Below are 13,527 nucleotides of genomic sequence, written 5' to 3' on the forward strand. Positions count from 1 at the left end.
GTTGGACATGAGCGCTGTGGTGTTTGGATCATCTGCAATGTGAGAAGCAAACAGTACTTCCCCTTGATTTTAGGCAAAGAAGGTGGTTAGAACCAAGCTGGGGGTGATCGGCAATTGCTTATCTACGTAATGTGAGATTGGGTGGCCCCATGTTCTTACCAACTGCACAGATAGTCCTTGAAGTCAGGAATTAGCAGGTGAGGACCACCTCAGTGGCTCCCTAGGCCACCATCCTCATTTTACACCAGGCAGCTGAGGCCCAGGAGACCCGAACTGACGCGGCTCTCCGGAGGCAGAGCTGGGGCTGGTGCCCAGGACTGTCGAGTGCTCATCAAGGCCATCTGTGCCGCGGGATTCCTTCACTGCGTGCTTCTTGCTGCCAACAGCCAGCCAATCACATGACCTTGGACGGGTCCTGGAACTCAGGGGCTCTGGTTCCTTATCTGTCAGCTGAGGCCAAGGAACTGCATGATCTGCAGGCTGCCTCCCGGAAACCACATTCCAGGATGCTCTGCTCTCCTTCCAACCCAAGACAGCGTGCAGCAGCCTACCCCCCCAGCCACCAGGCACTTTGATCTCCCACGCTCTGGCCAGGAGTTGTTTTTTTGGTCACAGTGGCTGAAATGGGTCAGGATGGAGGAATCTGGGCTTCCTAGGCTTCTAGGCTAGTGCTTCCTTCCCTTTGGCCTAGGTAGGAACAAGCAGGTCTGGTTTGCCTCCACCTCTGCCAGTCCATGACTCCCGCCCCAACCCCATCCTCAGCCTCTATACCCGAGAGGCAGGAAAATGGTAATAAGCACCAGCTCTGGAGCTGGATGGCCTGCTACGTGGGGGACCTCGGGAAGTCATCTGGTCTCCCCTTGCCCCTCCATTTCTCCATCTGTAAAATGGGGCTAGTAACAGCGCTCACTTCCAGGGCAAGGACTGCATGAGCTAGTCCTTGTAAAGCACTCAGAACCCGCACACAGTAAGGGCCGCACAAGTATTGGGTATTACTACGACTGTTGCATATATATCTATCCAACATAGAAAAATCCTTCCCTTCCTGTGACCCTGCCAGGGTCTGTGTGGCTCAATTCTAGCTGAGGGAGCATCTGCAGCAGGACTAGCGGGTCGGAATCAGACCCATGCAGCACCAAGCAACCTTCAATCTCCCTTTGAAAGAGGACCACCCTGAACCTCCCAGAAAAATGTCATTTTCCCTCCTGATTGAAGTGATTCGGTGTAACCACAGTCGGGAGCACAACTGGCTGAGATTTCCATTCACCACAGACTCAGTCTCCACTTCCCTTCTCCAGATTCCACTGGGGCAGATCAAATGTCACATGGGATCACATCACATCACTGTTGGCACCCCGTTCACTGGCCCCTGAGACTCCAGGGGACAGAGGAGTGGGGAGCTCTGAGCCGTGTCTCTGCCCCCACCTGGCATGCACTGAGGCTTTAGCCGCTGCTCACCGCCTTGCCCTCCCATTCCCAGCTTCCTGTCCATCTGCGTAGGGGTCTTCAGAGCACCAGGCTCCTCATACCCCAAGCTAGCGAAACTGCCTGAGCTGGGGCGCTGTTCCCACACTTCCTCTCCCAGCCTAGGGACCCGAAGCACCAATTTGCAGAGCCAGGAGGAACTCTGCCCCCATCCCTGATTTTAATTAAGGATGAATGCATCCTGCAAGACTCAGAGATTCTGTTTCTCTAAACCTAGACCAGTGGGTCATGTGGTCAGGCCCAGTCATCTCAACAGGGGAATGCACACACCCCAGGGCTACAGAAGGACCATTTTTCCAGTGGCCTTTCAGCAAATGTCCACCCCAGAAGACAAACAGGGAAAATGGAGGATGCTTCAGAGCAAAAAATGATTGGAATTAAGAACATGGGCACAACACATTCAAGTTCTCAAATGCTCAACGAATGAAACGGTTTTCATCCACGATGCGCCCTTGTGCCTCAATAGAGGGTAACCCCCAAATAATACAGTCCTGCACTTCTCTAATGAGGTACATTTAACACTTTTTTGGCCGACTTAGTCGGAATGAGAAGTGTGGTTGCCTTGGAGGTAGGGGATGGGAATGGACTGGAAAGAGGCCAGAGGGAACTTTCGGGAGCGAGTGACAGATCTGTACTTTCCTTGGGGTGGTGGTGATGTGGGTGATTTTGTCAGATTTCATCAGACTGCGCACTTAAGACCTGTGCATGTTTGTGAATGTAAATTTTACCTCAATGAAAAGTTAGAAATGTGAATTAAATAATATCTTCTTAAAATATTTAGCCTGGCCATGAGATTGCATACTTAAAATTATGCAAGAATAATATATTAATGTACATTACTCTTCCCATTCACACATCTCCCAAAATGATTTTACACAAATGTATATGCATCCTTTGAGGTCAGCATATATCACAACAAAGCTACTTTTTAGTCCAGTTTGCCAGAGCATGTCATCTCAAATTTGTCTAATTAATTTGAAATGCAGTACATTTTGAATCTAAGCTTCTTGGTGAAATTTTATGACAAAACACAAGTGCTCATTTGCGTAACTCTGGAGCAGTTTTTCTCATCTGTCTTGCGATTATCCGTGATCCTCACTACGTAAGTGACCTGCGTTTTGCTTTCTGAAATGAGCTTTAAAATATTTATCACAGTTTGACACACTTGCACCCAAGGAATAGTCCCCAAATCTGTGTTAAATCTCATTTCCTCCTTCCCATTAATTCCCTCTCGTGACCTCTAAAAGCGGCCAAAACTAGCATTGATTGAGACCGTTTCAGGCTAATGTGTCTTCCCAGATTTTGTGGTTCAAATAAAGTAATTGAGGGGCGCCTGGGTGGCTCAGTCGGTTAAACATCTGCCTTTGGCTCAGGTCACAATCCCAGGGTCCTGGGGTAGAGCCCAGCATCGGGCTCTCTGCTCAGCGGGGACTCTGCTTCTCTCTCTGCCTCTCTCCCCACCTCACCGCCCCCCCCCCCCGACTTGTGCTCCCTCTCTCTCCCTCACTCTCTCTCTCTCAAATAAATAAATAAAATCTTTTTTAAAAAATGAAGTAATTGAAAAACAGTCCCAAATTATGAGATATTCTTAAAGAATAATAAATCCTAAACTATAAGCGATTGGTAAAGGCAACACTCTCTTTTCTAATAATTAATTTGAGGAAATAGACCTTCATCTTAAATTTGTTTTTAGGCATATATAGTAAATCTATGTGTTTAGACCAAAGATAAAATCAAGATTAATGCAGCAAATATGGGGTCTTATTTTTATTATAGTTCATTATGAAAAGATTAGCACTATTGGCTTAAGTTAGAAGTTTCTTTATGTAAAAATTTTAAGTTTTGCTCCCTACCATGAATGGGAAGCTGAAACATTCTTGAATAAATTCAAACACACTGTATTTTCCTCAAGGGCACTAAAAATAAGAGTGTTTGATTTAAACAGATGATTCTGGTTAGAAATGGGATTATAAACACCATCCTAAATTATGAATTACTAATTACGAATTTTACCACTTGACCTTAAGTTCTGTCTAGTCCTCAGCTACAACCAGTGTGGTATGATGATGTATATAAGGGAGTCTTGGCTTTTTCAACATTTCCTCAATTTAGGCATCAAAAATAGTGTTGTTCTCAAAGAAACCAACATGGGAGGCCATAAACTGTTGTTTCAGTGTGTTTTGTTTTTAATGTTGCTATTGCTCAGCACGGTTGCTACTGCCGTCAGAAGCAAAATCAGATAACTCGCCAAGAGCTCATGGGCATAGAAGTTCCCATATGGCTCAGTGGGGTGGCTGCCCAAGGAGCAGAGAATGGGGCCCAGAGAAGCCTCTTCTCCTCTCTAGGGAGATGACTGTGGGGTTTTATAGCACCCTGGGAGTTCCATGGAACACAGTTTGAAAACCTCTGGCAGTGGACCAGGCATGAGGGCTTGGTCTCAGAAGACCTGGGTTTAAAACCTGGGTTCTGGACTCTGATTGTTGGCCAGTGACTTGTTAACCTGAGTCTCAGTTTCCTCATCCAGACAAAGAGCATGGAAGCTCATCTCAAAGAGCAGCTCAAAGGAGGCTTATAAACGTGCCTTGGAAACCGTGAAGTATCGGGTTTGTTTTGTTCCTTAAGTCTTACTGTGTCTCAGTCGCATGTTGCGTACCATCTCATCTCAGTTACTTAAGGGCTTAGGATTGTTTGGCCTGGTTGATGCTACTACTCTCCCTTTAGCTTTGCAGCCATACTGTCCACTGGAGAATGGACAAGGGGGAAGAGCTGACTTTGTTATCACCCCCCGGCATAAGGGATTCCAGGCTCATGAGTCATTCTTGGGACAGACCACTCTGACGGATTTCTTTTCACTTTCAGGTGAGCCAAGAGAAGGGAAACTGTTCTTTCCAGAAAAACCCAACCCCCTGCATCATCCCTCAAGAGCAAGAAAATATCTTCCATACAATATTTGCCTTTTTCACAAAGTCTGGAAGAAAAGTCTTGGTAAGAATTTGCTTACTAGTTGGGGTAGCATGGGTGGTCCTCACTAGGAAAGCAAGTCTGAGATGAGAGGCCAGTTTTCTATTTGGCATTTATTACTTCCCAAATCTGGTTTTAATCAATTGGCGTATAAAGTCACAAGGACTGTGGTCAACTCCTATTTTTCAGCCTGAGGTTTCAATCAAAGTGTTAAATTTACATTCCAAATTCCATTGCCTGGCAAAGGGAAAACCTTTGCAACCCACCAAGCACAAAGTAAAACATTTCTCCAACTAGTAGGAGTCTAATCAAGAGTGATGGTTCTCCTCCAAGCACTGTGGAAAACTCTGGGGCAGGATCCATTAAACTAAACATCCCTGTACCCTGCGACCCAGCATTCCACTCCCAGGTATCTCCCCAAGATAAATGAGTATTTATGTCCCCCAGAACACGTGGATAAAGACTTTTACAGTAGTCTTATAGTTAGAAGCTGGGAACAGTTCAGACCCCCACCCACAGAAGAACTGGTAGGTCTTGTGGTGTAGCCGCACGGGGAACATGACAGAGTAATGAACGAATGAATGAATCTCACAGACATAATAACGCCTGAAAGAAGCTGGAACCAAAGCACACATGCTATTTCACTTACATGGAGTTCAGAAATAGCAAGACTGGCAGTGGTGTTGGAGGTCAAGATGGCGGTTGCTCTTGAAGGAATAGCAACAGGGGGGAGGCTGCTTAAGTACCGGAAGTGTTCTACATCTTGACCTGGGCATAAACGTGTAAGATGTCCATCAAGATGGACCCTTATGGAATTGTATGCTTTCCCAAAGCCTCCTTTCCTCCATATATCTGGTTCCATCTCTTTGGCTCCTTGTTTCAGGCTGGGCACATCTCCCTCACAATTTTTTTTCTCTTTTTTTCCTGAAAAAGAAAGTAGGACTGTTTGCCACTTGGAATATGGGGGGATGGTTTTTTGGTTTTGAGGGTTTTTCTCGGTTTTGTTTTTGGTTTTTGTTTTTACTTACCTAGTGCCGATGAAACAACTATTTTTAAAAGCCCTTAGAATGGTTAGGTACAGTGATACCTAGTCGTGTGACAGACGCGACTCTGTATCGGGCTGACAGTCCTACACCACCCTTGAATCATCGTAAACATTTGTGTATACGTTTTGGATCCTACCTTACAAAAGAGAAGAATTTCTCTTTTGTAACTTTAATTTGGAATTTAGGTTTCTGTTGGTGACTCACGTATTTTCTTGGTCAAACCTGTGCTTTTCTTTACTCATATGTTTTCATGAATCCTATGACTTCTCAACCCTCTTATTTGCTCTACCTGAAAAAAAGGAGCACGAAAGTGTATTTGCCGCTGCATAGGCAAAAAATCACATAATGTAGGAAACACACCCTGTGTTCAGAACTCATAAGAAAAATGGTTTTGGAATATGTAAATGTGTTTCTTTTTGAAAACGATTAATTCTCCTTGTGAAATCCAGTTTTTCGGTAGGGTAGACCAGTGTGTGGCTTTTTCCCATTTGCTTGACCAGAGTTTGTTCTGGTGCCTACTGGGCAGGAAATCCCTCTATTGCCCTCTGGTGGCAATAAGGAATGATTGCACCTTCCTATGGAATTCCTCTGCCTGGGATTGTCTTAGTGACCAGAATAGAACCTCATGGAGCCCTCTACTCCATAAACTGTTGTGCATTTGTCTTTGTTTTTAATACCATTTGACAGCTCTCTGATTTTTCTTCTCAGGACTGTGAAAAAACAGGAATTTCTTGCCTAACGATGCACTGTAACCTTAGTGCACTTGCTAAAGAAGAAAGTCGTACTATAGACATTTATATGCTGCTGAACACAGAAATATTGAAGAAGGTAATTCCTGGGGAACTGCACTCTTTGGGCTCATTTAAAAGCATTGGAGTGGGTTTTCTCAGAAACTCTGCCTGCCCCTTTTAAAACTTTTCTGGCAAGTGCCATTGATAATTTGATGCTGGAGGATGCTGGGGGTGGGGGATAACAGACCCTTGCTAGTCCAAGTGTGGTCTGAGGACCAGCAGTATCAGTATCACTTGGGAACTTATTAGAAATGCAGAGTTAAAAAAAAAAAAAGAAGAAGAAGAAGTGCAGGATCTTGGGCTCTATGACCCAGACGTAACTGAATCAACATCTTCATTTTAATAAGCTCCCCAGGTGTTTTGTTTGCACATTTAAGTTTCTTGGACTTTAGCTTGCATCAGAATCACCTGGAAGCCTTGTTAAAATGAAAATTCCTGGGGGTGGAGTTTGAGATTCTGTATTTCTGACAAGCTCCCAAGGGATGCCAGTCCCACTGCTCTCGGGATCCCCTTCTAAATCAGTTGTCGACAGACCTTTTCTGTAAAAGGCCAGTAGTAAATATTCCAGGCTTTCCAGACCATACAGTCTCTTGCCACAGCTCAGCTCTGCCATTGTATCATGAAAGCAGCCATAGACAATACTCAAATGAGTGGGCATATTCCACATTGGCTGTGTTCCAATAAGACTTTATTTACAAGAAGGCAAAGGGCCAGATTTGACCCCTGGGTGGTAGTTTGCCTTTCCTTTTTTGGGCGACACCTTCTTTCAGAGAGGTCCAACTTTTGAATTTCAGGTGACTTTGCTATTATGGGTTTGTCATCTCAAAAGAGGCTCATTTAAAAATACCTCAGTCAGTGAATTAGTGGTTCTTAAAAAATGTCAGACAAATTCACTGATTTATTTTAACATAAGAGCGGCTGAGTATGAAAGGCCACATCCAACAAGATGCTTTAAAAATAATCACTTGTGAAGATAAAATAAAATATGCCTGTTAGCCACAGAGATTCTATTTATTTTCCTCTGGAAAAACTGAATGTGTTCAGTATAAACCTGAATGAATATCTTTAGAAAAGTTGTTCCAGTGTTAGTTTTTAAATTAGGCGTGGCAGTAGCATGCCGACCTGAGAAATCCCAGGCAGGGGGGATACAGGATGTTCCGCCCACTTTCCGTCTGTAGCTGGCGCCGCCCCCACACACCCAGGCAGAGCCATGCGCAGTTCTGTTCTCTCTGGTTTTCTTTGCAGGGAAATCAGTTTGGGGTGCGTTGGGCTCTCACAGCAGTGACTCCCCGTTGTGCGTCTCCTTTAAAACAGGACAGCATTGGGAGAGGACCAGGCAGGAGCCAGAGCCCCAGGGGCATCCTGAGATTCCGGGAAGGGGGTCTGGAAGCCCCGCATCACAGGAAGCGCCTTCCCAACGTGGGTCCCCAGGATCCTGTATACTTACCTGTCCCGGTCATCTTCGTGACAGATGGCCCTGGTGACAGTTTTATTCCCCATGCCGCGCTTGTCATTGTCGACAGAGCCCTGATTATGGCACTGAGGACAAGAAGCCACTCTGATTCCTCTTTCACCCTTAACCCAGACGTACGCTGCTTGACTTCACTCATCTGTCCTTAATTTAATTGCAAGGCCCAAGGCCTTTCTTGCATCAGCTCTGTGGCCGGCTCCTCTTCAGCTCTCTCCCTCTCGGTGACCTGTGGTGACCCTTTGCCAAGGGGCATGTCCCACTGACTGCTGTTCCCAAGGGCCATCCAGGCCAGTCTGCATCTAAGAGACGGATGTGGGGTGTCTTCTGTAGGTGTTAGAGGCTTATTCTCACTGAAAGTGCCCTTTCTGCAGAAACCAGAAATTCCAGGTGCAGAGGAAAGCCTAAAATGAGGCCGACCTGGAACCAGATGGGGCCCCTGCTGCTCCCAGAGCTTGAAATGCAGAAAGTGAGTCCCCTGTAGCCAGCCATGACCTCCCTTGGGGAGGGAGCGCTAGCCGGCGGCGCCGGGAGCCCTCTGGCCTCCCTAAGGATATGGAGCTGCTCCAGCCTTGTGGTCTGCCTGGGCTTACAGTTGTGTTTATTTTCCTTTGACCTCAAGGTCCAGCCCCAGACCAGGGAATTTGAGGTCTTATTGTTTCGATCTTAACAAGTTTTCACTTGAGATGTAGGGTCTGACTTTGTCAAGTAGCAGAGGACTCCGATTTCCCTGAGAGTGCTCTTCGGCAACTGCCGGGGCCTGTCGCGTGGCGGGCCGCTCGTCTGCCCGGTCTTCAGCTCTGACACTTACCGTCGTCGTCATTACCATTACTGTGGGAACATCCAAGATGGCGATGATCCGAGATCGCCAACAGTATATCCTGACACATAAAACCACGAATCTGCACAACTGTTACATTGGTAAAAGCTTATTTGCCCACAAAATTATTTACTGCTTAGTGAGAGCTCACTGGCACAGTCCGTTTGAGTGGCAAGCTTCCCAGAAGCATTCAAGATTGGTTTTATGGCCGTTTGAAAACAGAACAATAATCAGGGTGTAGCTCCCAGGTAAAGTACCCAAAGTGGCATCCCGAGTGTCCTCCCAGGAAGGCCTCCCTGGCTTCTTGGGCAGAGAGGAGCAGAGGGCTCCCTCAGAACCGTTTTCTAGGAGAGGGTCCTCCACTCTCACTCTCGGGGGGTAGGGTTTACCAGAAGAGGGGCAAAGCTGGCAGCGGATGTATACCTCCCTGTGTGGCAGGCAGGCTGAGGACACGGGGGTGGGTGGGCCACGCAACACCTTGCAGGCGGAGCCCCAGCCGCCCCCACAGGTGGGCTGCCCAACGCTCCGGTTGCCTGTGCTGTTTCCACAGCAGAAGCCGGGCACTCCTCCACCCACGGTCAGTGCAGCACCGTGTGCACCACGGGCTCAAGGTTCTGACCCTTCCCTGAGCCGTAGTTTTGCCCTCTTTCCAAATTGTCCTCCACCGCTGCCTGGGAGCCATTTTCTCATTACCTGGATCTGAGCCCCCACCAAGGCTGGCGACTGCCTCTGGCTGGTGGTTCTTCCTCAGTCTTCGATGAGCCCACGCCCACCACAGTCTCCCTGCTCTTCGGGCCATCGCCTGATTTATAAGCCAAATGTTTCCCTTTGTTATCCCTCCATCCAGTCCCCTCTCTCCACGTTAGATGGGATTGACCCCCAGACAGACTCATTTAAGGGTAGAGAAAGAGTTAAAAGTAACCCATGTGAAGGGTTTGAGGGTTGTGGTCAGAGCAGGAAGATGCTTGAGAAATAGAAATCAGATGCCTTCTACGGAATGCCAGGCCTGGATTTGTTGTACACAATTAAACAGCTTTATTTATTTTCTACTCTTTGTGACTGTGTCAGTATCAATATCCAAATACCTGGCTCTCACCACTTGGAGACCACAGCACACAAGCTTGCATGTATTGGTGATTGGCAGAACTTCAGGTTTTCAGCATCCGCCACGGCAGGAGAGAATTCTCGAGAGAGACTGGGACGCTCTGCTTTATGTGGGTGCCGGGGATGGGAAGGTATCTAGTTCAGTGATAACATTCTTGCCTGGCCCACATGGAATCTTGGAATTTAGTTCGACCCGGTACCTGAAGGCCCAGACGTTGTCGCTAAAAAATATATATATATTAAATAAAAGAATAGAAAGAAAAAATCTGTCACTGAGTTGTGTTGTTTCCTCCACAGGACAGTTCATCTGTCATCCAGTTTATGACCCGCGCCAAGGTCAAGGTGGACCCTGCCCTGAGGGTGGTGGAGATAGCCAATGGGAACCCAGAAGAGATGATGGTGAGTTAGCCCCCCTAGAACAGCCCTCCTCAGAGGGTGAGGGAATCTGGGTGGCGTAGTGCTAGAATTTGACGGTAAAGACGGTCTCTGAGCCAAGATGCCAGCTTTGTGGTAGACCCAAGACCAGGCCTGCCTTGGCTTCCAGGCCCCCATGGAGAACTTCTGTGGTCTGCTCTTGTGATAGCATTGTTCTTTACTGTGCCATCATTATGTGAAAGCTCCCAGCTCTGACTGGCCAAAGAAAAAATAGCCTGGAAGTACCCTTGACAGGGCTTGGATTTCCACTCTGGAAGCCAAGACTATTTTTATCTTTCTCAGACCTTTCCCTGGAACCTCATCTGCCTCCCCAATCGCATTGCTCCGTGGATAAACACTGGGCGTTTTAAAAACAAGTTGTCTGAATAAGTTTAAAGAGGTCACATCCAGATTTCCAAGCCCTAGAACCTTCTTTCATTCTCTATACCCTTGTCCTCTGTAAAGTGCAGTTGGGAGGCAGGCCTCAGAGACATAGGAGGGCACAGCAGCCGGGAGGTTTGGACAGATGGGGGTGTGGGAGAGGCTGGAGGGGGAGTGTGGCCTTGGGATTTTACTGCTCTTTACTGGTTTTCATGGGTGGGGAGGGGAGCTGCATCCCTGACACCCACACTCAGATCCTAGGCAGATAGAAAGGGACACAGCAGCCTTTGACCTGGTTTTGCCACTGAGCTAGGCAATGATGCTACTTTTTTGTACCCCTTCCCTGGAATTCACCTTCTCTCAGGGGACTCTTAGAAGAGTTCATGCTGCTGTGACAAATTTACCAATGTGATAAATTCATAGAGATTATGTACCTACAAAGAAAAGGTGGTTAACTTATTTCCCATCGACAATGGGCACACCACACCTCTAAAGGTTAGGATGGGGAGCAGACCAAAGCCCGCTCTTCTAAGACCCCAAAAAAAGTAAGTCTCTGGGGACCACCATGAAACCTCAGTCCTGCTCCTGTGTGTGGTGAGCAAGAGACGAGAGCATTGGCTGGTCCAGAATGAATGTGGTTCTGTGAAATGGGGAGGGATGTTGGAGCCACATCAGGACTTGGGCTCAAATCAGTCAAGGACCGTCAGATGCCAAGCTTGACTCCTCAGTTCACACTGAGGAATTGGCCAGCCGCTAATTTTAATAACAGAAACCGAGCGGGATGACAAGGAAAGGCACTGGCATCTCCACCCTCGAGGGTGAGTTTTTCTGGCAGGTCAGAGATTTGGAGCCGGCTCTTGCCTTTCCCTCCCTGCCTTTTGGCCTTTGCACTGCTAATTCAGACCCTCACCTGGGCAGTGAAGGAGAATGTGATTCATTGCTCACTGTCATCGCTCTGGTTAAGAAGGTTTCTAGAATGCAATCCATGCCCAACAGGAGAGGTTTGGAATGTTCGGGTAGACCACAGTGTTCCCAGTTAACAGCTAGTGGATGTAACGTAGCAGGTCTTCCACAGGTGGAATTCCTTGTGTAGATGGAAAAAAAATCACTGGGCACATTGCCTTCGATGAGAACACTGAGCTGTGGGATCCAGGAAGACATTGCTTAACATCCCATTGTCAGCTTCTGAGTCATCTGTACGCCCCCAAAATACCACTTGCATTAATTACTGTTCCATTTTGAGCACTATGGTGATAGTTTCATTATCAAGAGTTCTTTGGGGGCGCCTGGGTGGCTCAGTCGTTAAGCGTCTGCTCTCGGCTCAGGGTGTGATCCCAGCATTACGGGATCGAGCCTCACACCAGGCTCCTTCTCTGGAAGCCTGTTTCTTCCTCTCCCACTCCCCCTGCTTGTGTTCCTTCTCTCGCTGGCTGTCTCTCTCTCTGTCAAATAAATAAATAAAATCTAAAAAAAAAAATAGAGTTCTTTGGAAGACGCTCTCATTTCCACTGATTTTTCTTTAGCACTCAGCCTTCAGAATCCTACAACATACCCTTCTCCCTCCTTTCTGGGACTTTGCCTTTTCAACCCATGAGCTAAGATGAAGTCCTACAATCTGTTCTCAACTTTCCTGGGAGGGGGGAAAAAATCTTTTCTGAGTAGGAAGGTTTGCTTTTTTAGAACAAACACGTTCTTCCCTGCATGAGTCTTCTGAATGCCTGGCTCTCTGTCAACTGTCTATTTGAGGGGAAATTTCCATGGAGGATAGCCACCAAATTTAAACCAGGCAAAATTTCACAAGATTTTAGATTAGGTACCAAATTTTGAAGGCCTTGGAACCTACAGGAAGTGTACCTGCAGCTGGTATGGAGCATGGAGTGGGTGAGAAGAGGAAACGATCTGATTTGTAACCACGTAATCTGTACACGAGGGACATCAGCTGATTTTCCTGTGACCCTTGGGACCTTTGTTTTTATGCTATGGTCTGAGTAGTGCTTGACAAAGCATTGGGGGGAATAACTAGAAATATGTAATAGATTCTTAAAGCGTTTGCCCTGATATTAATAAATAGATCTGGGAGTACTTTTCCAGGTCGGGTGTTAGCATTTGTCCAAGACCAACCACACCTGAGAGTTCCAGGCGAGACCGGTGGGGTGGCATTCCAGACTGCTTTCCAGGTGCCAAGAGTATGCTGAGTTTCCCATTCTTATTCAACCCAGCCCTTCTTACTTTTCAGGGAGAGTTGCCAACAACTAAGGCTAAAAATTCCCCCAGGGCCAACCAAGAATCTGGAGAATCAGCTTTGCGACTGTGAGCCACCACCCCCACCTCCCTTCTCAGGCTGGGTGAGAAGCTTGTAGGAATTCCATAGCAAACCTATTTTCTTGATATTTTTCAAATAGAAAATATGGTACACACATAAATCCACAGATGATTAAGTCATCGCCATGTGCAATGGGTACCGGGCTGAGATCTTAGGAGGGAGGAGGAGGGACTGGCTCTCTCTTTTTGGCAGAATCGGAATGGGTTCAAAGGCTATCTGGTGGCTCTCAGAATCACCAGGAAGGCGAACCAGACACCTGAGGAGGCAGGACCCCAGGCTCAGTCTGGCCACAGGAAGAGCCTGGAGTGGTGCCCTGGACACAGCCGTCCCTGCCTGGCTTCTCACGGCCTCTTGCTCTGGAGTCAGGCAGGAGCCTCTCACTGGCTGAGGTTAGGTCCCTGTCGCCGGGAGACCACACCCCAGGGAAAGCAGATCACTAGCATTTCTGCTTCATCATTGCCCTGAGACTCACACAGAGGAGGATTCCCCCAGCACTTAGGGGTGGGGGAGGTCATACGGGGACTGCTAAAAAGTGACAAATGTCACCTCCCATGTGCGTCTGCAATCCTGAGGGTCAGTATTGGGCCAGCAAACCCCTGGCTCTTCTTAGGGTGTCCGTCTGAGCCAGAGTCCTTGTTCAATCATTTAGACCACTTTGTTGGGCAAGCTGCAACCTTGCTGAGAGAATATGAAAATCTTTGTCCAAAGATGGTTAAGGAGTGTTCGTGCTCTTT

The 13,527-nt window shown here is 47.3% G+C and overlaps 1 protein-coding gene across 1 annotated transcript in view; it reads left to right on the forward strand.

Moving 5' to 3' along the window:
- ITGA9 (integrin subunit alpha 9) overlaps positions 1-13,527 on the forward strand; it is a 326,298-nt gene that overhangs the window by 284,699 nt on the left and 28,072 nt on the right. Inside the window, exons 24-26 of the mRNA XM_045798248.2 lie at positions 4,345-4,470; positions 6,201-6,320; positions 9,973-10,074. Coding sequence (XP_045654204.2) covers positions 4,345-4,470; positions 6,201-6,320; positions 9,973-10,074 — 348 coding nt within the window. The remainder of the gene's footprint in view (positions 1-4,344; positions 4,471-6,200; positions 6,321-9,972; positions 10,075-13,527) is intronic.

This window comes from Ursus americanus, chromosome 20 (genome assembly GCF_024610735.1).
Source record: "Ursus americanus isolate L20-20 chromosome 20, mUrsAme1.1.p, whole genome shotgun sequence".
Classification (NCBI taxonomy): Eukaryota; Metazoa; Chordata; class Mammalia; order Carnivora; family Ursidae; genus Ursus; species Ursus americanus.